At 66.9% G+C, this 22,553-nt stretch overlaps 1 protein-coding gene across 2 annotated transcripts in view; it reads left to right on the forward strand.

Moving 5' to 3' along the window:
- Window positions 1-4,577: 4,577 nt before the first annotated feature.
- Window positions 4,578-22,553, forward strand: part of OLFM1 (olfactomedin 1) — a 31,878-nt gene continuing 13,902 nt past the window's right edge. Inside the window, exons 1-2 of one of the 2 annotated variants that reach the window (XM_054584149.1) lie at window positions 4,578-4,723; window positions 17,889-18,038. In XM_054584149.1, the coding sequence (XP_054440124.1) occupies window positions 4,628-4,723; window positions 17,889-18,038 (246 nt within the window). In that variant the 5' untranslated portion in view covers window positions 4,578-4,627. Of the gene's footprint in view, window positions 4,724-15,650; window positions 15,927-17,888; window positions 18,039-22,553 lie in introns of those variants that run through there. The other variant, XM_054584148.1, reaches the window with a different exon arrangement.

A 22,553-nucleotide genomic window follows, 5' to 3' on the forward strand; every position in this document is an offset into this window, starting at 1 on the left:
CAGAAGCAGGTCTCCAGCCCGGGGAGGGGACGCGAGGACAAGCCGATCCTGACCCCACCAAGGCCACACGCTGGACAGGAGCTTGGGGACCCGCACGGGGACCAGGCTCGGGCTCCGGGCGGGCTCCCAGGCCACCCTAAGGGGCACTGAGTCGAGGTCCTTTCAGAGGACGGGGCGCCCTGGCCCCCTGCCCTGCTGTGGCCCGTCCCCACCTGTCAGCCAGCGGGCGCCTCCCCCCAGCGTCTCCCCCAGGTCCTCGCCCCTACGATGCCCTGCGCTGAGCCCCCGACTCCCCCCAACCCTGCTTCTTCTCTTCACTGGAAGCCGGTGCCCACCCAGAGAGAGCCACGCACCAAGGCTCCTAGACCGCCCCTGGTCCCCCGCGCCCACCCCTGGCCATCAGCACGTCCTGTCCCCAGCTCTTTCTCAGGACAAAGCGCCCTCGGCTCCCGCGGCCGAGTCCAGACACGCTGTCTCTCACGGGCCCTGTCAGCAGCCCAGCCGGCAGCCGCTGGGGGTCCTGCTCCGACCCCTCACTCCCTTCCCCACAGAGACCCGAGCTCCCCCAGCGCACCTCACGCCCTGTCGGCCCTCCAACCCTGCTGGCTTTCCCAAGACAAGATTAAAGGCCTTCCGAGGCGGCAAGGCCCCCGGGCCCTGGCCCCCACCGTCGGCCCTCCGCTCCCCAGCCCTCTGCCGGAGCCCGCCACCCTGCGCCGCCCCCCCGCCCCCGCGCGGGCCCCCCCGCCCCCTCCCCGACCAGGCCTCGTGGGCGCTGTCCGAGGGCCTCGGGTCCCAGCATCCGATTCAGGTCTCTCCGCGCTCCCCGCAATCAGTATTTGCCTAGTTCTCTCACTTGTTTGCTTTATTTCCGTACCTGCCTCAGGCTGCAACGGCAGCCCTCCCTCCCCATGCTGCCCACGTCTGAACCCCGGCCCACGGACGTCACCTTCTACGGAAAGGGGGTCTTCGTGAATGCGACCGAGTTCAGGGTCTGGACGTCGGAAGACCATCCTGGGCAGCCGGAGGCCCTCGATGCCATTCGACCCACAGACGGGGCGGCATGAGCCTGGGGCGGGGTCTGAGGAGCGAGCCTGAAGGCCGGGGGGAAGCGGGCGCAGGCCCAGGGACCCCGGCAGTCCCTGGAGGCCGAGGCAGGCAGGCAGCCCATGCCGGGAGCCTCGGGGGGGGGGGGCCCGCCTCTGGCCCCCAGAATGGGGGGGCCCCTGTCTGTGGCAGTGAGCCCCGCGCTGGTCTGTGGCCCTTTGCTGCGGCAGCCACGGGACACACCAAATTCAGCCCCTTTGGGTGGGGGGGCGTTGTTTGCTTTGCCTTCAGGGGCTTTGAAAAGTGAGAGAGAAAAACTAAAGCCATGCACGCCTGTTCCACCCGTTGGTAATAAAGAGGGAGGAAGAAAAGACAGCAGTGGGCTCCAGAGAGGGGGCCTGGGGTCCCCGGTTGGCGGCGGAGGGGAGGCTGCCGCCGACGACAGTGGGGGGGTCTCAGAGCCGCCGGCTTCTGGAAGGACGCCTGCAGGGGAAGCCCGGGAGGCCTGAGCGTCGTGTGCGGGGCGCAGGAGCCCCTGGCCCAAGCTGGCACAGGCAGGGCTGGGCGTGGTCTTGCCAGCGGGCACCCAGCTGTCCCCGCCGCAGTGACCGCCCCGAGCCCGGGAGCAAAGCGGGAGGCTGTGCGGGAAGGGCCGTCCCCTCTGGCCCCAAGGACCTCCGAGGGTTAGACGCCGACCCACGAGCCCACGGGCCCCGGTCGCGCAGGAAGGCAGCCTTGCGTCCGGGGGCCAGCCCATCCCCATCGCCCGGAGGCTGCCCGCAGCCACGAGGGGTAGGCTCTCTGTCTGGTCCGCTTGGCACACAGCAAGTTCTCAGCTCGCGAGCCCCAGTTTCACACAGACCATGGGGCCAAGGGGAGGCTGAGGGCGGGCAGGCCCGCGGGGACTCCGTGGGGCGCCCGGCTCAGCGCCGAAGGTGGGAGGGGCGAGGCTGGCAGCCGGCCGCCCGCAGCACAGGCCGGACCCCTCTCCAGGTTCGGCCCAGTTGGCTAGGAAATTTGCAGAGAGGAGAGAGGAGAGTTGGTGCCGTTGCCTTGGCAACCGCTCTGTCACAGTGTAACGAGGCCTGCGGGGAAGGAGGCTTGTCTTAAAGGAGCACGAAGCCTACCGAAGCCTATCGACCGCCCGCTCCCTGAGTCGCAGCAGGAAGTGGGCTCTTTCCGGGGCTCTGGCCCGAGTTCCGCCTGGGGGACAGCAAGAGGGGGCCCAGGGGGACCTGCTGTGGGGCCGGGGAGCACCGCGCCGTCCGTGGCTCTACACCCACCGGGCCACCTCGTAGCACCAGGCAGCGGCCGGGCCGGGGCTGGCACGAAGGGGCGGAGCTGCTGCAACCCCAGCAGGGGCCCTGCCCTGAGACGCTCCACGGCTCCCCCGCCAGGAGAGCCGGCCGCTGAGAAGGACGACGAGAGCCCACCCTGGTCCGCAGAAGCGGTGGCAGTGCCTGGGGCTGGGGCCACCTTGTACCTGGGCTTCAGATGACCGAAGGGGTGAACGGAAGCAAAGACCCCGGGCCAACTAGGGCCAATGACCAAGGAACGGTGGTCGCAGGAGCAAATACGAGCGCGCCCACCACCGAGGAGAAAGCGGCTCTGCGTGAGCCCCGCCCCCGCGCAGGGCTCTCCCCCCCCCCCCCCCCCCCGCCCCGTGCCGTCAGTCGGAGGCGGGGCCAGGGTTCCTCTCCTTCGCCAAAGATGGCGACACTGGGGCAGATAAAACTGGGGGGCAGAGAGGAGAGGAACCCCATAGCCCGTCTTTCACTTGTCCCAACTCTGTCCCACCTCAGCATCTCGGGGCCCACCCGCCTGAGGGCACCCTGCTAAGGACATTCCGGTCTCTTGGGGGGCGGTGCTGGCCCCTGGAGGTCCCAGTGGCAGCAGCCTGGTTGGAGCCGTGGCCTCGGGGCTCAGAGAACAGAGTCCCCAGGGCGGAGCCCTCGGGGAGGGGAGCGAGGCGGCCCCGCCCACCCCCTGCCTCCCCAAGGCACTGCGCTCAGCTCCTCCGCCCAGTGCCCACGGGGCCCCCTCCCGGGTGTGGCAGCGCGGTGACAGGGCAGGGCAGGGCCTCCTGTGCTCACTGGGCCTCCCCGGGTGGCCCCGTGCGGGTCCCCTCCCCACCCACGGCTCCCTCCCCGCCCTGTGACGGAAGACAGATGGACGCATCGCCCCCCGGCCTTGCCTCCACGGCTCTTGGGGCTGAGGCCTCCGGCCACCAGCTATTTTCTTTATCAGGTTTATTGTCCAAAGACTAAACACTAAGCAGAGATAAAAGAGATGTGTCTAACACCTCTCGCCGCCTTATCGTCTCAGAAAATAAACAGGTGCACGTCTCCCTCACGATGAAGAATTTCAACGGAAACGTGGTCCCCAGGAGCGGCTCCTGTGGCCCACGACGTGGACCTTCTGGCCGGCTGGGAGTACCTTGGAAAGGACGCATAGGGAGCCTGAGAGGGAGGGAGCTGGGGGCGACCGACCGCCAGGCCTGGGGCTGAGAGGCGGCCCGGCTCAGGGGATCTGGGAGCCCACGACCAGCTGGCACCCTCCTGCCCGAGGTCCCCACGGCAGGCGAGGCCGGCCCGGGAGGCGCCGCCCCGTCCTCTGCTTCATTCAGAGGCACGGGCGCGCCACCCAAAGCAGACCCACGGGGACCCTTCTGCGCCAGTGCATCCCCACCCCCACACAAACCAGAGCCCAGGACAGACCCCCGCCCACCCACGCACTCCCTGAGTGGACAGAAGTCCCCCGTCCCCCCGCCGGTTCACAAGGCTGGTCTCCAGCCCGGGGGCAGCAGATAGGCCGTCTGGGCTCGCAGCTCTGCGCCCGTGCAGCGGGCACCCCAGTCCCAGCGCATCCTCTGTGGCCAGAGGCTCGGTTCCCCCAGTGAAGGGTGACCTCTGGCAGCCCCATCGGCCTCTCTATCCCCACCTCCTGGAGATACCACCCCTTCACCCTGGGCCAGCACCCCGGTGGCCCCTCCACCCCCCACCCCGGCACCCCACCGTCTGCTCCCTGCCTCTGACAGCCGACCCGGCGCTGGCTGCCCTCCCCTCCTGACCCCAAATTCCAGGGCACGGAGCCTCGCCCCCCCCCCCCCCCTCCCCGGCCCCGCAGCGGAGGCCCATCAGGATGGACTTTCTTTCCGCGTTAAATTCCCCCGCCTTTTTGATGTCACATCCTGTCCCAGCCTGCCTCCCCGCGGCGGCCACCGCCCTCCCCGCTCCCGCGCGCGAGCGAGGCGCGCGGGCCCCTCTGCGCCACCCGCCCCCGCCCCTACCCAGCAAACTTTTGGCACCGCCGCTGGGCCGCGCCTCCGAGCCGGGCGCCAGGAGCAGCTGGAGGAGGGGCCGGAGCCGCCACTGCCCCGCCCGCCGGCCCGCCCCGCCCGGGACCGTGGAGCGGGGACCGATCAATATGCAGAGCGGACGCTCCGCGCAGCAGAACCCGCGCGCCGCCGGCTCCGGGTGCTGAGGGCGCGGGGACAAGGCCAGGCGCCGCCGCGGAGCCAGCCGAGCCGGGAGCGCGTCCGCGTCCACGCAGCCGCCGCCGGCGAGCACCAGCCTCCTGCATGCCAGGACGTTGGAGGTGGCAGCGAGACATGCAACCAGCCCGGAAGCTCCTGAGCCTCCTCTTCCTCATCCTGATGGGCACCGAACTCACTCAAGTACGTGCATCCAACGCCATTTTCCTCCCTGCGCGCGCGCAGCGCCTGCCCGGCCCCCGGGGAACCCGGCAAAGTCGGGGAGCAGCTCCGCGCCGCGGGCACCCCTTTCCCCGGAGGCCGAGCCCGGCAGGTGGGGAGGACGCCCAAGTGCCGGCCGCACTCGGGGTGGAGGGAGGGGTGCAGAGTGGCCGAGATGGGTGCCGCGAGCCTCCCAGGGCCCCCATGCCGGCCCAGCCAGGCTGCACAGTGGGGGCCCCCACTCCCGCTGAGAAGTTCGAAGGGCAGCGCGAGGGGGTCATTTGGCTGCTGCTGTTTCTGGGGGGAGGCAGGGCAGGCTGTCCAAGCCCCTGACATTTTCAGAGGAGGCTCCGACCTAACTGCTGCCCCGCGCCCCGCACCCCACTCCTCTGGAGTATCCCCGCCTCTCATTGTAAGGCCACCCTTGGGGCTGCTGAGCTGAGGCACGTTGGTGCTGGTCCCTCCAAGACCAGACCCGGGAAGGGCAGGCGGGACGCCGGGCCGGGGTGCCTGGCGGGCTCTGCTCGGACAGCTGGGGGGTTGCGGCCACATGTTCGGGCGACGTGTGAGTGGCGAGCCGCCGTGAGCGCGTGTGTGGCCGCTGGGCATTTCGTGTGGGCTTGCCACCCCCCGGACACTGTACCGTCAGAGAGCCTGTATCTGGCTGGTGTCTCCATTTTAAAAATGCATCTCGGGGCTGGCAGGTCTCGGCTGTCTGGAGCGCCAGCCGACGACGGTGCTGCTCTGGCACCAGGGCGCTGGGAAGAGCCTGCTAGCTTCGGGCACCAGGCTGCTCGCCGGTGACATTAAAATGCCCTTTGGATGGTGCCACTGTGCCACGCTCTGAGCCGTGACGCCGGCCCTTTGGAGCGGGAGGTGGCGGGTAGCTGGCCCCTTCGCCCCCAGCCTCATCCGCCTCCTCCCTCCCTCCCCCTCTGCCTCCCTTCCTCTCCGAACAAAAGAGGAAACAAAGGAGAGAGGAGCAGGTTAGAGGTGGATCCCAGGAGAAGGCTCTGGAAGGAGCTCCCCTGGTTTTCCTGAAGCCTTTACCTGCTGCCTGGCTCTGCCCAGGAGGTGCGACCTCAGCCCCAGCCCCGGACGGCTGAGTGGCTGCCCTGCTTCCCCTCAGAGGCCCTGGGCAACCGGCCGGACCCCCAGAGACGTTCAGCCTGCTGTTGGGGACAAGCCTCCTGGTGGCAGGGAGGCCTGGCCATGGGGCGGGCTGTGCACTGTGGACGGACAGGCGCACGTGCATCCAGACCCACGGACAGGGGCACACCCGGGCAGGCGCCTTATTTAGACACCTCGGGGACCAGAGGGCTGGCTCTGATGGCCCTGAGGATGCTCCAAGCCATCGCGGCCTCATGACTTCCAGGCACCCTAAGCCTTCACCCCCAAACCCCGGAGCGTTTTCCTCTGTAAGGCCCCCTCCTTGCGTCTTTTCAAAGATCCCCCGTTCTTGGGGAAAACTTTTTGTTCAACTTCAGTGGGAAGCTTTGTCTCAGTGGCGAGAGTGTTTGCCTGTCCACACAAAGGGTGAAGGGTGCCAGCCAGCCGACCGAATCGGGGCCAACACTCCCCTAACCCACGCGCCCGCCTGCACCCTCGCGCTGCCTCCCTAGCGTTTCAGGACCCTGGGCAGCTCCCAGGGCCGGGAAGGGAAACACTGTTTTCTTCTCAGAGGTTCCTCTTGCTGAAGCTGAGCCCTGGGGCCTCTCCGGGGACCGTGTCCCTCCGCGCAGCCAGCCAGGAGGCACCTCCCACCCGCCCGCGAGGATGGCTCCAGCTCCCTGGGCCACCTCTGAGGTTCTGCTTTGGGGGGGAATCTCCACGAGAGGCCCGTTATCCCTGACTGGGGTGCGATGTTGGAGCAAAGGCTCAACTGCCCGAAATCGCTGCAGGCTTTTCAAGTCCAAGAAGGGGGTCCGGGGGCAGCTGCCTCGGCCACCAGCCCCAGACAGCCCGCCTGGGGAGGCCGAGCTGGGGCTGGGCCAAGCTCCTGTCACCTTTAGCAGCGACCTGCAGGGCCCGGCAGCGAGTTCGGGCGCAGGGCTGGCGTGCTGTGAATCGGAGAGCTGTGTGGGGACACGCACGCCCAGGGATCTTGCTTTCTGGGTCCCGATGTGGCGCGGCCCTATGACGCCGGGGGCAGGGCGTCTCCAGCCAGGCTTGCTACCCCTGTACAAGGACACGGGGCCCCAGGGGTCGGGACGGGGAGGCCAGGGCACCGGGGACGGCGGCTGAGCGGCGTGCTGTCTCCCGCCCACCCTTCCCCGTCCTCGCTTTAGGGGAACAGCTCCCACAGCCGCACCGCTTTCAGGGCCCCTCCCAGGGACACACGGTCCCAGGGCCGCTCTGACCGCCGATTAGCCCGCGTCGAAGCGGGAGCAGGGCCGAAACGTGTGGCTTTTACCTGCACGGCAGAAACGCCGCTGGAAGGATTCGGGCAGACGGGCGGGGGGAGCGGAGCACATGGCCGGCCATCTGTTCTCCCAACAGCGCGCTGACAACGAGCCGCTCCGTCAGATGCCAGCGATTGATCGATGGCCTACTACGCGCCAGGCTTGTGGGCCCAGGTGAACTTTGACTTCAGGCACAAAGAGGGTCCACGTGGTCTTAGTCTGTGATTTTCAATAACAGGGCTGGCGTTTCCTGTTCCTGGAGAAGTGCCGTGCAGAGCTTCCTGGGCGGATGGGAGGGGTTGGTCTCTGTCCCAGCGGGGGGGGGGGGGGGGGGGGCGGGGGCGGCTGGGGCAGCACTGGGGCTCCCTGAGCTCCTGGCCCCTCAGCTCCTTTCAGACAGAAGCCGGTCCCCTCTAGCGATGGCCTCAAAGGGGTGGGAAACCCTGGAACAATGACCTTGAACCCAGCTGCCCTCGCTCTCCCCCCCAGGCCCTGTCCCGTGACCTTGAAAATGCTCTTGACCTGTCAGCCTGAACTTCCACCTTTGGAACAGGCTGGTGGCACTAGGTGATTCCAGGGGGAGCCCCCCTCCTGCAAACGCAGGCCCCCCATTCCTCCAGCTGCTACTGCGCCCCTCCTTCCAAGCACCGCTCTCCGGCGCCAGCTGGTCGGGTGTAACGCGGCCACACTGGGGCTCGCGGTGCTGCGGGAGCCGGAGCCCAGGGCGCCATCTGGCACCCGGGCCGACGCGCTCTGTGGGGAGACCCGAGGCCCTGCCAGGATTGTTTGTTTAAGAGGCTCGGGAGAGCCAGAACCGAGCGAGCGGGGCCTGGGAGGGGGGAGGGGAGGGAGCTCTCCTTCAGAGCTGGAGGAGGCCCAGGGGAGGCCACGTGGGCGCCAGCGTGAGCCAGGGCGGGGCGGCGGGGCGAGGGCAGGGGGTCGCGGGGGGCTGCTCATGGCACAGGGGCTTCGCTGAGGAAATCGATGCCAGAGGGAGGCGGGGCCCTTCTCAGGAGCAGGGTGACCCCAGCCGACCGCGCGCTCCCCTAACGACGGGAGACCCAGGGCCCCCCGTGGGGGGGCGGGATCCCAGCTGTGAATGAGCACAGAGCCTCCGTGAGCTCTCGCTGTGCTTGTCGCGTGACTTCAGGCTTTATGGGGTGACCGCTGTGTGCTCAGACCCGAGTGCGGTCCGCCGCGCCGGCCCAGGTGCCGGAATGCAGAGGTGACCGGCCGCCCACCTCCCCGCGGGGTGGACAGATGGGGCGGGGCCTGGAGGAGCGGCTGCGAATCCTGCCGCGCCGGACACCCTCGCACTCAGCTCCTTCCGCCGTGGAAGACCCCAGCCCACGCCCCTGGACAAACGGGACGAGAACAAAACACCCCATTCTGTCCCCTGCCGCAAGAGCCACCCAGATGAGGTGACTCCCCGCGCCCCTGCCCCCCGCTGCTGGGCCACCCCTGCCTTGGGCACGGGTGCTGGTGGGTGTGGGCGGCTGGGAAGCAGAGGGTCTTCTCCCGAACCAGTGAGTTCGGAGAGCGTGGAATTTATCCTGCGTCGGCCTTGCCGCGGGGGCTGGCCCCGGACGCGCGGCCGGGCCGCGGGAGCCAGGAGCCCTCAGCCCGGCAGCTGCCTGTCTCCACCAACGCTCCGTTCCTCGTTGCACGGACGTCAGCCTCGCCTAATAGAGAGAAAGGTGATTTTCTGCCTTGGGTAGTATTTATTACCAAAGTTATCGGGCCCTGTAATCAGTCTTAACAGCACCGTGTAAAGTAATACAAAACTAATTACCAGCTAAACTGGATTAGACACATGGCCGCCGCGAGCCGGGCTGACGGGAAGGAGCCAGCTGTGGGCTCTGAAAGATGCTCCGTGGATTCTGTTCACACTCTGAACCCGGCGGCGCCGCGGTCACCCGCGGGGGACCGGCCGGGGCAGGGGACGTAGGGAGGGAGAGACGCGCCGCTTCGTTTCAAACCATTACATGCACAGGACACCCGCCGAGGTACCAGCTTCGTGTCAAAATCCAGCCCGGAGCTCCATCGGGGTCAGGTCGTGACAGTCCCCACAACCCGGCGTCACTGTCCTCCCCGTAGAAATGAGGAAAGCGAGACTTGGGGCGGTCGAGCACCCTGGGTAGTGGCCTGGAAGCAGGCGACAGACAAGTTCAGTCCCAGCTCCGTCTGGCAGCCATGACACCAAGTTCATGTTCTTGTGAAGAGAGAGAGCGAGCTGAGGAAGAGAGAAAGCGGCTCGGCGTCACCGAGAACCAGGGAAAAGCAGGCGCCAGGCCCGCCGGCCCCGGCGCAGGTGCGCCAGGGGTGGGGGCCCTGTCGCCCTAGCCGGGCGGCCAAGCGCTCGTCCGCTGCCGACCTTGAAGCTTGGCTTTAGCAGGGGAACAGCCGGGTTTGGGGAGGAGGTCTCGGTGGGGCCCGAAGGTGGCAGGTCCTTCCCGCCACAGACAGGGGGTGACCTTGGATGAGTCCCTTCCCCACTGAGGGACCGAGAGCCGAGAAGACCGGGGCACAGTTGTGCTTGGCTCGTGGCCCCAAGTCCAGGGACAGTCCTCTCGTGAGCACCGTCTCCTCTTCCTCTGCACCCGGGCTCGGTCTCATGACAGCTGCCTCGGGGACAGAGGGGACAGCGGGGCCAGCGCCTTTGCTCTCCAGCAGCGTTGAATAGACACGGGCTCCGCGTGCTCTGATCCGAGTGCCAGGAACGTGGACCGCAGACGGCTGCGTACGGTTCAGTGACATCTCACCTGGCGGGGGGTCTCTAAGAGCGTGGGGTCCGGGCTGCAGGGTCCGGGCAAGAGGCCAGCCTCCGCCCGCCTCCCGCGGGGCAGGCGACAGCGTCACCTCAAACGCGCTCACCGCACACAGCCCCTTCCACCCGGCGGGTTTAAAGAATGCGCCAGGTCCCCCCGCCACCCCCCCAGCTCAAGCCTCACGCCGACATTCCTCTAGCCTGCGGGGGGGTCTCCCGAGGGGTTCTGGGAAGAAAATGACTCCCACTTGTTCCAGCGACGCGCTGGTGTCTGAGGGGGGAGGGGGAGCGACGGTGTATTTATGAACGTGATCAATAACTTGCTGAACTCCCCAGGGTGTGGGTTGTGCACCCGGCCTCGAAGACACAGAGGCGGCCAATTGTCAACAGCTGTGCGCTCGGACAGGCGAGCCCCTCGCCCCGGCCCCGCCAGCGCGCCCCCACGCTCCCACCCCCGGCGGCCGGCCCAAACCGTGTCTTGTTGACACAGTGGCAGCTGGGGTGAGGGCGTCTGTGAGTGTCATCGATTCAGTCACTCTGTGAGCAACTCCTGAGATTGCAAACCTAGGCGGTTTCCCCTGAGGCGGCAGCAGCCTTGGGCGGACCCTGCACCCCAGCTGGACCCCAGGGTTCCCCCCGAGACTCCTGCATGATGACGCCCCTTTGCAATCGGGTCAGGACCCGTGACTTGCTCGTGGAAAGCAGACTGCGTCTCCGGCCGTGGAGGCCAGCTCCCTAACCGGGAAGGTGGAAACCGCCATGGCGGTGGGTCCCCAGATCCAGGGGGCAGCCCCGGGGGCCACGTGCCTGCTGCGTTATCTTGCCCAAGCCGTTCCAAGTGCCTCCCAGAAGGGGACCCACTTCTTCCAGGAGACCAAGAGAACAGGGTCGTGTGCCCTCCCTGTCTGGCCGGGGGCCGGCCCGAGACAGCGGCCGTGAAAGCAGCGTGGAACTTTCCTGAGCAGCGGGAGAGGAAGGGAGGGCCCGCCCAGCCCTGGCCCGCGTGGCTGCGAGGCTTCCGCCCAGACGTGGCAGCGGTCCCCTCGGCTTCCCCTGGCCAAAATGTCAGGCTGCACAGCCAAGCCCAGCGTCGGTGGGGAGCCCCGGTGAGGCGCCGGGCCATCGGCCAGAAGGAGAATCCTCCTACAGGAAGGGCAAGGGGAGCAATCGGTCCTGCGCAGAGCCCGCCCCCTGCAGGCCTGTCGGCCACGGGGCGCGTGAAATAAAGGGCTTGTGGGATGGGACTGCCGATGGGAGTCCCCCGTGGCTGCTGGGAGAAGGGGCCCCCTCCCCCTGCTCCAGGAATGTCTTTCCCAGCACAGACAGGGCGCGCACGGGGCAGAAAGGCGCAGAGCGGCCGCACGTGCCCCTTCCTCTCTCTCTCCCTGCCACCCCGTTTTTTGCCCCCTCCACCCCTCCCCCTCCAGTCGCTCTCCTCCCTCCCTGTCGTCCTTCCTTCCTTCTCCCCTCGTCCCTCTCCCTGCCACCCCCACCGAGTGCATGGGGCCTGAGGAAAACATGCATATTTGTAAACAGCAAGAGAGCACCACACTTTGTCCTTTAGGGATGTCACTTTGCCAAGCAGCGGGGGGACTGGCGGGACCTGTTTCCTGTCTGTGGACTGGAGACACTCAGGAGTGTCACACAGCTGTCGAGGGGCGTCGGCCGCGCTCCGGTGGTCGGGCGCCTCCACCGATACGTAATGTCAGCGCCTGATTCGGGAACCGCGGAACTGGGGTGGCGAGGCTGGCGCTCTCGCTGGCGCGTGTGCTGGTGGACGTGTGCAGAGCCCACCGCGGCCGGGGCCGCAAGGGGCTGCCAGAGGGCGGAACCGGGCCAGTCCGGGGGGTCCCATCAGGGGGCCCGGCGCTGCAGCACGCCCGGCCTTCCCACGAGGGCCTAGGAATGTTCCGGCAGAAATGCGTCTGGTGGGCGTCATGTGCGCAGTCATGCGCGTGACGGGGCGTCCGCGGCCGGGCAGGTCACACTCCGCCCGCTGTTCCCGGTGGCCGTGTGCTGCGGTGTGAAGACTTGTGTGCCCCGCACATTCACGTGCCAAAACCCTAACCCCCAAAGGCGGTCGCATCAGAGGTGGGGCCTTGGGGAGCGTCTGCCCTCCTGAACGGGATCGGAGCCTCGTAACAGGGCTCCGGGAACCCCCGTCCCTTCCACCGAGTGAGGACGGTGAACCGGGGAGAGGCCTCCCACAACGTGCCCGTGCGGCCCCTTGATCTCGGCCCCTGAGCCTGCAGAACTGTAGCAATACATGTCTGTTGTTTCTAAGCCCCTCCCCCATGCCGGTGGCATTTTCTCATCGCGGCTGAGGGGACTGCGACACCGTGCGTCTGGGGGCAGCGGGATGCCGTGGGTGACAGCTCGGCCCGGGGAGTAGCTGGCTCACCCTGTGGCCTTGGACAGGTCCCCTCATCCTTCGGAGCCTCTGAGCAATGGCGCGGCCAGGGGCAGCTGTGAGGGTCCGGGGGCGCGCGCAGGTCCCCGAGGGCGTGTGGGCACGGCAGCCACCCGTCAAGGCGGCGGCAGCCACTCGCAGGCGCAGACAGGAGCCCTGGCTTCCAGGGAAGCCGTGGGCACATTGGGGTTTGAATTCCTCCCGGAGCCCGCGTGGTGCCGGCCTTGGCCTCAGCCCCTGTGGCCCCGAAACCTCCACTCCCCAGCCGTCCGCGGCGCGCGCTTGGAAATGGTGTGGAGCCTTCTAGATCCAATTAGACTCGCCCGAGGCTTCCCGGGGACCCTTTCCAGTGCATTAAAAGCGGCGTCTTGCCCACGGAATCACAGATTGCAGCCCCTGGAGAGGACTCCGCCGAGTGCTCGATGGGCGGGCAGCGCCTGCCCCGCCCCACCCCGCCCCCCAGCTGGCGAGAGCGCCCCTCGTGTGAGCGGCAGGGTGTGGCGGGCACAGCCCTGTCCTGCTCCCGGGCTCCGTCTGGGGTGGGGGAGGGAACCGTGTATCCGTTCAATTCCCTATGAACAGACACGAGTAGTGAAGAGAGAACACCAGGACATAAAGGCGTCAGGGCGGGTGGGGGTCGGCTCTGCCTCCCCTCATCACCCCCCAAGTCTCTGGTCTCCCCGGCAGCGTAGCCCCCAGGGCGGCGGGCGAGTCCCCAGGCTCAGGCTGCATCTGACAAGGCCAGGGGGTGCCCCACAGGCGGCTTCTCCGCCGGCCTCAGCGGGTGCCTGAGCCCCTCCTGGCCCCCCCGCCGTGGCTGCGCTCACTCAGGGGAGACAGGCTGAGGGGTCTCCGTCCTCCCGGCGGCTCCACCTGCCTGTCTCCTGACGGTGGGAGGAGTCTTGGGCGGGGGGACCGAGGGCAGCCTGCTGGCCCTCCTGCTCTCAGCTTCACGGCCGCCTCCCGCCCGGTGTCCTCGGCTGAGGAGGCGGAAGCCAGCCAAGGCGTGCTCCTCGCCCCCCGAGAGCCCACCGCCAAGTCCCCTCGGGGCGTGACTGGCGGCCATCATGCAGAAGCTCCTCAGGAGCGGGAGGCTGTTCCCTTTGTACCTGCCCATCAGAGGTGTCGCCTCCCCAGCGTGCGCCTGGTGGCATCTCCGCGTCCCACAGGAACCTGCCCCCCGCATATGCGCACGTGCGCATGCACACACACACAGACACACACACACAGACACACACACACACAGGGACATGTACATCCACACAACCTCCTGCCGGTGGTCATTGGCCACAAGCAGCTCTGCAGAGAGGCGGGGAGAATCCTGGGGGCATCAAATGCCCCCTCTGCCGCTCCCTTGAGCACCAGCCCCTTGACCGAAGGTCCTCCCTGGGCACGTTTGGCCTTGCGCCCAGTGGGGATGGCAAGGACTCGCCGGGTGCCACGCTGGCGCCTGCCCTAACACAGCCCTCACAGCACCTGGAGAGGGAGGTCACTGTTATTAGACCCGTATTAGATATGGGGAAACGGAGGCACAGGAGGGCTAATTTCCTAAGCCAGGGCCCCACAGCCGGTGAGGGGCTGAGGCAGGGCCCACCCCAGGCTGCCCGGAGCCGGCGCGCGGGCACCACAGAGCTGGCCTAAGATGACTCTCTCCCGCATGTCCTCGGGTGGTTGTGAGAAAGTGGCTGCTCACGCGCCGCGTCGGGCTGTGGAAGGCGCCGGAGCCTGCCGCTGTGGCGTGGGCTCCGCCTCTGCCCTGGGCGTGTGGCGCGCTGTGTCCCCCTCTTGGATCTGGTCTGGGGTCCATGCGCCCTGCGTCTTGCACTTAGTAGTAAATATCTGCAGCTTCTGAAGGGACGCCTGAGGGTTTTGTCAGTGGGACTGGGCTGGGTTGGATCCAGAAACTGCGTGGCCGCCGCCTCTTCTGCAGGGAGAGAAGTGTGAGCGGCCGGTGGCCCTGGCTGCGCCGGAAACGTTGCCGGAGGGCAGGCCAGGGGCCGCCTCCGTCCTCCTGACCCGCCGGCTCTCCCCGGGCTCGCAGTACCGGCTGGCGCTGGGAGATGGCGCCCTTCCCCAACAGTTTAATCCACGGCTCCCAGCCCAGAAGCTGCCACAGATGCTGGGTCAGAGTCAGGGAAACACCAGTCACAGAAACTCCTGCCGCTGGCGGGTCAACACCCAGCACTCAGGCTGGGCCATCCCCAGTAAAACTGAGTCCCCTCGGCAGGTAGGGGTGGAGCCGCAAGGGGGTGCCCCTGGCAGGGGGCATCGGGTGGGCCAGCTGCCCCTGCCCCCAACACCCGCCAAGGAAGAGAGGTGCACCTTCACTGATGGAAAGGTGTGGCGGGCGTGATGGGGATGCAGGGTGCAGGCCTTCCGGACAGCTGGCAGCGGGCCCGGGGGCCCCCAGGAGAAGCCTCTGGTCACCTTAGAAGAACTCAGCCCCCCGAAGGTGTTTGGCCCAGTCAGCTGAGCCCCCAAGAAGGGCTGGGGGCCGGTGTCGGCCCACCTTGCTCCCTGCCTGGGCACCTGGGCTGGCTCCATCCCCAGCCCCTAACCTCAGACCCAGGGCCCCCACACCACACTGCCCCTGGGCAGGGTCCCTTTAGCGTCCCTGCTGGGGTGCCTGAGCCCCAAACCCACACCCAACCCCTGCTCCGGGAGCACGCACATGCCCCTCCACCTGCACCCAGGAGCCCACCCTGGCGGACGTCCGCGCGGGCGGAAGACCCCGCGAAGGGCTGCTCTGGAGCCAGCTAAGGGCTCGCCTCCTGCGGCTGGGAGCCCGGGGCTCCCTGAGAACTAGGTCCCCAGCAGCGGGGGTGGAGCGGCCCCGGAGGGAGCGTGGCCTCTGAAAGACCCCGGCCCGCGGGCGGCGACGGGGCGGCGGCCTCGGCCCATCAGTGCCGCTAAGCCGCGGGAGGACCTTTATTATTCCGGGGGCCGTGGTCTGTCTTTTTGCCCCGGTCACCCCATCCCAACTCCTGGCGACCGACGTGTGCAGACCTCACAGCCAGCAGCCAGGGGGCGGCGGGGAGCCGGAGTCGGGAGGAAAAATCCACCCATTTCCTGGGCAGATTGCGTCGCCGGCCGTGTCCCCGCCTCCCGGCCCCGGCCCCCGCGCGCGGTGTGCCTGGCGCTCAGAGCCGAGCCGGCGGCCCTTCCCGGCGGAGGCAGAGCGCGGAGTGGCGCCGAGGGCGCGGCGGCACCGGCGCCCGGACCGCGGCGCGGCGCGCAGAGGCCGCCGGCGGCCCCTCTCCCTGCGCCCGGAGGCGGCGCACCATGGCCGGGGCGCGCGGGGCGGCGGCGGCGGCGGCGGGCGTACGGCGGCGGGCCGAGGGGGCGCGGGGACACGGCCGGGCGCCCCTGCCCGCCGCGGTGCCCGCCGCCTGAGGCTGCCCGGGGGCGCGGAGCCGGCGCGGCGCGGCGCGGGCGCAGGAGGCGACTCGAGGCGCGATGTCGGTGCCGCTGCTCAAGATCGGGGTCGTGCTGAGCACCATGGCCATGATCACCAACTGGATGTCCCAGACGCTGCCCTCGCTCGTGGGCCTCAACACCACCCGGCTCTCGGCGGCCCGCGGCGGGACGCTCGACCGCAGCACCGGCGTAAGTGCGCCCGCCGCCCGCCCTCGCGCGCCCCCTCCCTCGCTCCCTCCCGACTCCAGCCCCGGGCTGGGCGGACGCCGCCGCGGGGAGCCGGGCGCTGGGGCAGGGGGCGGGCAGGGGCCAGGGGGCGGCTCCTCTGCGTTGCGGTGGCGACGCTGCTCCCCACGCGCCCAACCCGGCCACTCCCGCCGCGGTCCCCCCACCCCCGACCACGCTTCCCTGCTTTACTTGGTCCCCTCTCAAGGCGGGGGGGTGCCGGCTCACGGACTCACTCAGGCTTGGAGTCCTCACCCAACTAATGACAAGTCCCTCCTTGATGAGGTTAGGGCTGAGGCAGGGACTTGGGGACTTGTCCAAGGTCACTGGGCAAGTAAGCGTTGGAGACGCCGCTGCTCCACCCCAGTAGAGCTGGGTCCGCCCAGGGCACCGAGGGAAGCCCGCCCTACTTTGTAAGAGCCGGACTCGACCGGCCTGGCCCTGGGCTGGGGAGCTGGTGCCCTCCACTGCCTGTGCGCCCCCGAAGTCCCTAGGTGCCTTTCCCGCCCCACCCCCACTGGAAGGTCCATCCAGAAAGGGGGTAGAGGGGCCGGGGCCAGGCCCTGGGAGGGGGGCCCTCGCTGCGCTGGCCCCCTCGCTTTCCCTTCGGCGCCCGCGCCCGCACCGCCCCGCCTCCCTTCTCCGGGCCTGGGGGAGGGGGCCAGCGCCCGGCTGCTTCTCAGCAGGGCTGACCTAGCCGGTGGCTGAGCCGAACCACCAGGAGCCCGGGGCTGAGCGCCCAGCGAAGGGGTGCGCCCTGGCCCGCGCGGCCAGCTGAAAGGAGAGGTGAAGGACACAAGGCTCCTTGCTCTTTTGTCGCTGTGGAGGGCGCAGGCCTCTGGAGGAGGCCTCCCAGGGACCCCCTCCTGAGACGCTAATCGCCTCACCTGACGTGTCAGGAACTGCACCCACTGTCTCCTTCATAAGGACTTGGCGCCGCCTCTGGATCCTGAGCGGCTGAGCTGGAAATGAATGAAATGAAATGTATCCCCACTGTAGTTTCTCCCCACCCAACTTCTCCCATCCCGGTGCTAAAAATAGCCGAGGTGACCTGAGGCCACCAGGCAGGCTGCAGGGGCCTCAGGAGGGGACCAGGGAATGTGCTGGACGTCCGGCCCGTGTGCCCCGCGGTCAGGACCCCCTGAGCTGGGCTGCAAGGTGACACCGGCCATTCACGGCTCTGGTTTCTTGGTCGCCCTTGGGCACACCTCGGGACTGAGGTGGGGTGTGACGCCCTGCCCAGCATGTCACCAGAAACTTGGTGTTGGTGACATCCGCCAAATGGCGCGTGGGTGGCCGCTCGCCCAGAGGTGGCCACCTGGCGTTCTCTGGGGTGGTCTGTGCCAGAGGCCAGTGGGGAGGCCCCGGAGCTCAGGGCTCCTGGCCGCTTGGGACTAAGAGGCTGTTGGATCTCGGCTGTTAACGGCAGGACAGCGGACGTGTCGCCTCTGAGCGAGAGCACCAGGGAGCAGCTGCGTGAGGCTGCGCCAGCCCGCCCCCCCGCCTTAAGGGGAAGAGATCTTATTTCTCAATTCTGTGCCCACTCTGAGCAAGCAGCCTGCCCTCCCCACCTCCCTCCCCTTCAGCTTCGGCCTGTGCTCGCCCCTCCCCCTCTACCTAACGGGCCCATTTGGTCAGATGCCAAAACTCCAATACCCCTCGCATTTAAAAAAAATATAAAGCGTTGTGCCTGCTTGGCTCCCTCCCAGCCCTGGGGACATTGACGGGAGGCTGTCTCTTTGTTCTCAGGGCCCCCTCCCCTCCCCGGGTGGGAACGTGTCTTGAAATCACTTCTTTCTGCTTCCCCCCCGCCCCGGGGTTGGTTGGGGACCCTCCTCCCTGGCGTCTTCCCTCATGTCTCGCTTTCTCTGCCTCCCCTCCCCCCACCCCTGCACCTGCCCCGCCCCCGCCGCCCACCGTCTGCAGGTGTTGCCCACCAACCCTGAGGAGAGCTGGCAGGTGTACAGCTCCGCCCAGGACAGCGAGGGCAGGTGTATCTGCACGGTGGTCGCCCCCCAGCAGACCATGTGTTCGCGGGACGCCCGCACCAAACAGCTGAGGCAGCTCCTGGAGAAGGTGAGTGCGCGCAGGGTGTGCGTGCGTGCGCGCGCGCGGGTGCGCGCGTGAATGTGTTCGCGCCCCGACACCCAGGTGGGGCACCTGCAGCGGCCAACTGTCCCAGCTGCAGGGCCGCACCCTTCCCCGTGGGGATGTTTGGGAATGAGGCGGTGACACCAGGGAGGCGCCCCAGAGGTGGCCCAGCAGGAGACGGGCAGACCTGCCCCGGTCACCGCCGGTGCCACTGAGGAGCCGCGTGGGCTGGCTTCCCCCACGCCGCCTCTCCCGGGGGGCCCGTCCCCAGCAGCTTCCTGGGACCCAGGGCGCGCGGCCACGTGGGTTTTGCCTGAGGGGGCTTATTTCCCTGCCTTTGAGCAGTGGGACCCGGCCGATGGCCAGGCGCGGTGCGTCCCCCCGGCCCCGCACCATGGATGCGCCCTTGATGCAAGTGCAGATTAAGTTGTCACCTTCATAACCCACCTGGGGACGGCACGGAGCAGGTCGCGTCAACATTTTCACTCCATCATTTCACTCAGTCTTCTCGGAGCCGTGTGAAGTGGGCGCGGCTTTTCACCCCATTTCAGGGAGTGGGCACTTGGGTCCGGAGAAGGGGGCTGACCCTTCCCACGCAAACAGCCGCTTCGCAGGGAGTGCTCACGCCCGGGTCCCCGCTGCCCCCGGCCCGGTGGCCCCTGCCCCACAGAGGCGGCCGCCCCGCGTGGCCGGGCCCACGCGGCTCCTGGCAGGTCCTGCCCCACGGGCCCCGGGCGCTCCCATCCCGAGTGTCGGGGCCTCCTGGGAGCCCCCGGGGGCGGGAGGAGAAATGGGGGGGCTCTTCTGATCCACTCTCCCCCTCCCCCAAGGAGAAGGGACCGCTCAGGCCCTGAGAGAGTGGGTCACACCACACACGGACAGACACGCCGTACAGCCACACCACACAGATACACACACAGAGATGCATCACAACCACATGCAGCTACTCACACACACATGCACCTTACATGCAAATACACACGCCTCACATAGGCACAGCTCCACACACATCACACCGCACACACAAACACCACGCATGCTCACATCGCACACCACACACAAATACATGGTTCATACACATCACACACCACACACAAATACACGGTTCATACACATCACACACCACACACAAATACACACCCCTCACAGAGACACAAATATAGCACACATCACACGAATACACACCACACACATGCTCATGTGCATCACACGCCACAAATACACATCACATAGACACAAATACACAGCACACAAAAATACATACAAATCCTCGCATATACACCACACATAAGTACATACACACAACACATGCTTACATGCATCACACAAGTACACACCACACATACACATGAATATACACACGCCACACACACATATCTGCACGCTACACACAGATACATCACAGACAGACCCAGGCAGCCGCGCGCACACGCATGCGCCACACAGCCACACACGCCTGCCGTGCACACATGTGCACACGCGCCCGCACAGCAGCTAAGCCGTGGCTCTCCCCTCCGCTGGGGACAGCAGAGCAGCCTTCCGTGGGGCGCCGGCCAGGGCTGCAGGAGGCGCAGGCCCTCAGGCCGGGAAGGTGTGGCGGCCGGGGGGCAGGCGGGAGGCCCGGTTGGTCTGCAGGCGGCCTGAGGGTGCAGAAGGACCTCGTCTCCACGGGCAGGAGGCAGGCGCGGCGCGGGCCATGGTGCCGCGGGTCCCTGAAGCCTGCTCCCCTTTAAGGGGCAGAGCGTTCCTGTTCTCTAGCCACGGAGTAGGTCGTTCAAAAAGAATGAAAGTAAAATGCTTTTACCAGATTCCACAAACATTCATTAACAGCAAACGAGACCCAAAGCTAATTGAGCCTTTAATTATTCAGAACTGCGGAGGAGAGGGGTGGGGCCTGCGGGGGCCTCCGGGGCTGCAGGGGGCAGGGGGTCCGCTGAGACCAGGACCTCCAGCTCCCAGGAGGTGACAGAAAGCCAGCGCGGGCTCCCGGAAAGCCCTAGGGGCCCTGGGACTGCAGGCCTGGGAGCTCTCCTTTCTGGCCGCTTGTTGGCCGGTGTCACCGCTGAACCATCTACAGCGCTGCTCACATCCCGGCGGGCGGGCGGGCGCTGCGCGCACAGGGCAGCCACCGGTGGCCGTGAGAACACGCCGCGGGCCTTTCTCTCTGGGAGGGGCAGGGCTGCCATCTGCGCCCCTCCCCCACTCCTCCCTCCCCCGCTCCTCCCTCCTCCGCTCCTCGCCTCCTCCCTCGGCTCCCTGCCTGCCCTCCTCTCCCCTTGGGTGGGGGTGGGGGCCGGAGGCCGAGCAGGGCACAGCCCGGGGCTGCCGCAGGGACGCGGCCCCGTCCCTGGCGTGGGGGAGCCCTCCCTTCGGCCCCGTTCCTGCACAGTGGCTCCGTGTGGCAGCCGCCTGCGAGCGCCCCGCCGTGGGCCTGGGTCCCGCACCCAGAAGCCCTGCTTGGCATTGGCCTGGAGTCCTTGGGAGGCGCGGGGGGCGGGGGCGGGGGAAGGACCCCCAGAGACCTCAGGGCTCAGGAGGCAGGTGGGGTCTGAAGACACACACACAGGGCCCTGAGTTTGATGGCGTGGGCCTGGGGGTTAGGCCAGGCCGGGGCTGTGGCGATCGACCGGTGGAAAATGTTCCATAAACATTAGCAATTAGTTGTCCCCCGAGGCCGGCTGAGCCTGCACCCCACCCCCCACAGGCTGAGGAGAGAGCGGACGCTCAGAGATGGAGCTGCCGTCCTCCGCCTTCTCCCAGGCGAGAGGATCCCGCGGGGGTGACCCGGGCCGTCACCTCCAGCTCGGCCAGGGACGGGGGCTCCCTCTGGGAAGTGGCAGAGTAGCGTGGCAGTCCTCAAAGTTTGGTTTCCAAATACAAAATTGAGTATTTTAAAATTTTATTGTGAAATGCATTGCTTCTCTGGCAAATGAGAAGCCCGTTGGCAGTGTGCAGACCCCGGAGAGAAGGCGGGACCCGAGCCACCAGTCCACAGCCCTTAGGCAGGAGACTTGTCCCCTGGGGTGGGGGCGGGGTCTGGGCCAGGCCACCGTTTGTGTCCCTGCCTCCCAGCCAGGTGGCTGCGGGGTTGCTCCTGTGCTAGAGGGGGCTGAATCCCCTGCTCGGGTTACAGGCGTGAAGGAGACCAGGCCCTCTCCCTCAGTGGCTCTCCAGTCCCACGAAGTGGTTGAGACAGGTGTGTAGGTCACTGCCGAGCAGGCATTGTGCCAGCGAGGTGATGTTTCTGAGTTGTATGCAGCCCCGGCGGGCTCAGCTCATCAGGGAGGCCTACCTGGAGGCGGTGCCGTTTGGGCTGGGCCTTGAAGGGCAGGGGAGAGCAACCAGGAAAACTTTTCTCAAAAGAAGTGCTGCAGTTATTCAAAGTGACAGAATAAGACAGGTGGACTTAACGTAATAGAGCCCATATATTTTAGTTCCCGTAAAACATCTAAAAAGAATCAGAGAATAGGGCACTCCCATGCTGGATCGTAACCGGAATTTTTCAGCTGCATTTGTGTATGTTACTTTCAAATAACAACTCATAATATTCCCGGCCTTTTTAAGGGCGTGGTGAGTGCCAGTTTTCTCTTGCTGAGAAGCCCTTTACTTGGCTCTTATTTTATTTTACTTTATTTGGGGCGGGGGGGACGTGCAGTAAGAAGTGGAAACCACGCCACCAGCTCTTCTTTTCACCGACCAGGCAAAGGGAGCCTCGTCCCCAGATGACTTTGTTCCTAAAAGGGAGAGTCTTTCCAAAACCAGCAGAAACCCAGAAATGAAGGTTTGCCTTTGGGGAGGGGGGTCCCTCCCTCCCTCGCGATCCAAATGGACTCTGAGCGCACGCTCCGCTCCGCTCCCCGCCCGCCCCTGCAACGCTGCCGCGCCGCACCCTGCCGCCGTGCGCACCTGCCCGGAATCACAAGCTGGTTTCCTAAAAATAAAAAGCAGGTGGTGGCGCCGAAACGGTTTTTCTTTTAAGCTCCCTGGAACCCTGTTGAATATTAAAGTTCCGTCTTGAGGCGAGACTCAATCCAGACCTGCCTGTGAGGATGTAAAACAGCGATTCTTCATTTGCTGGGTGATTGATTTCTGACTCCAGGCCCCGACTGTACATGTTTGCAGAGCGGGCGTCTCCCTCTGTTGTTGGGTGTGATGGATGGCGTACAAGGTGGGGGGAGGAGGGCCTGGCGCCAAGTCACACGGAGCCTTCCCTGGTTCCTTCCCTCCCCACACGCCCGACCCACACGCTCCGCGAGGCACCCCGGGAGGTTTTGGGGGCCAGAGCAGCCGTGCCTGGGCGGCCAGGGGGGCGGGCCAGGATGCTGTTCTTCCTCACGGGTGCTTCTGTCTGCCTAACTGATTTCATCCTGCAGAATAGAGAGAGTGGGAACCACTCACAAAAAAGAAGGGGAAAATGAGCCCAAAGCCGTCAGCCAGGAGCTGTGACCCGCGCGGAGCTGGGGCTCCCGCCCCGGTTTGCATCCTGGTCGAAAGGGCGCG

The sequence above is a fragment of the Pteronotus mesoamericanus genome, unplaced genomic scaffold (genome assembly GCF_021234165.1).
Source record: "Pteronotus mesoamericanus isolate MK-2021 breed Mesoamerican mustached bat unplaced genomic scaffold, CSHL_Meso_final contig_78, whole genome shotgun sequence".
NCBI lineage: Eukaryota > Metazoa > Chordata > Mammalia > Chiroptera > Mormoopidae > Pteronotus > Pteronotus mesoamericanus.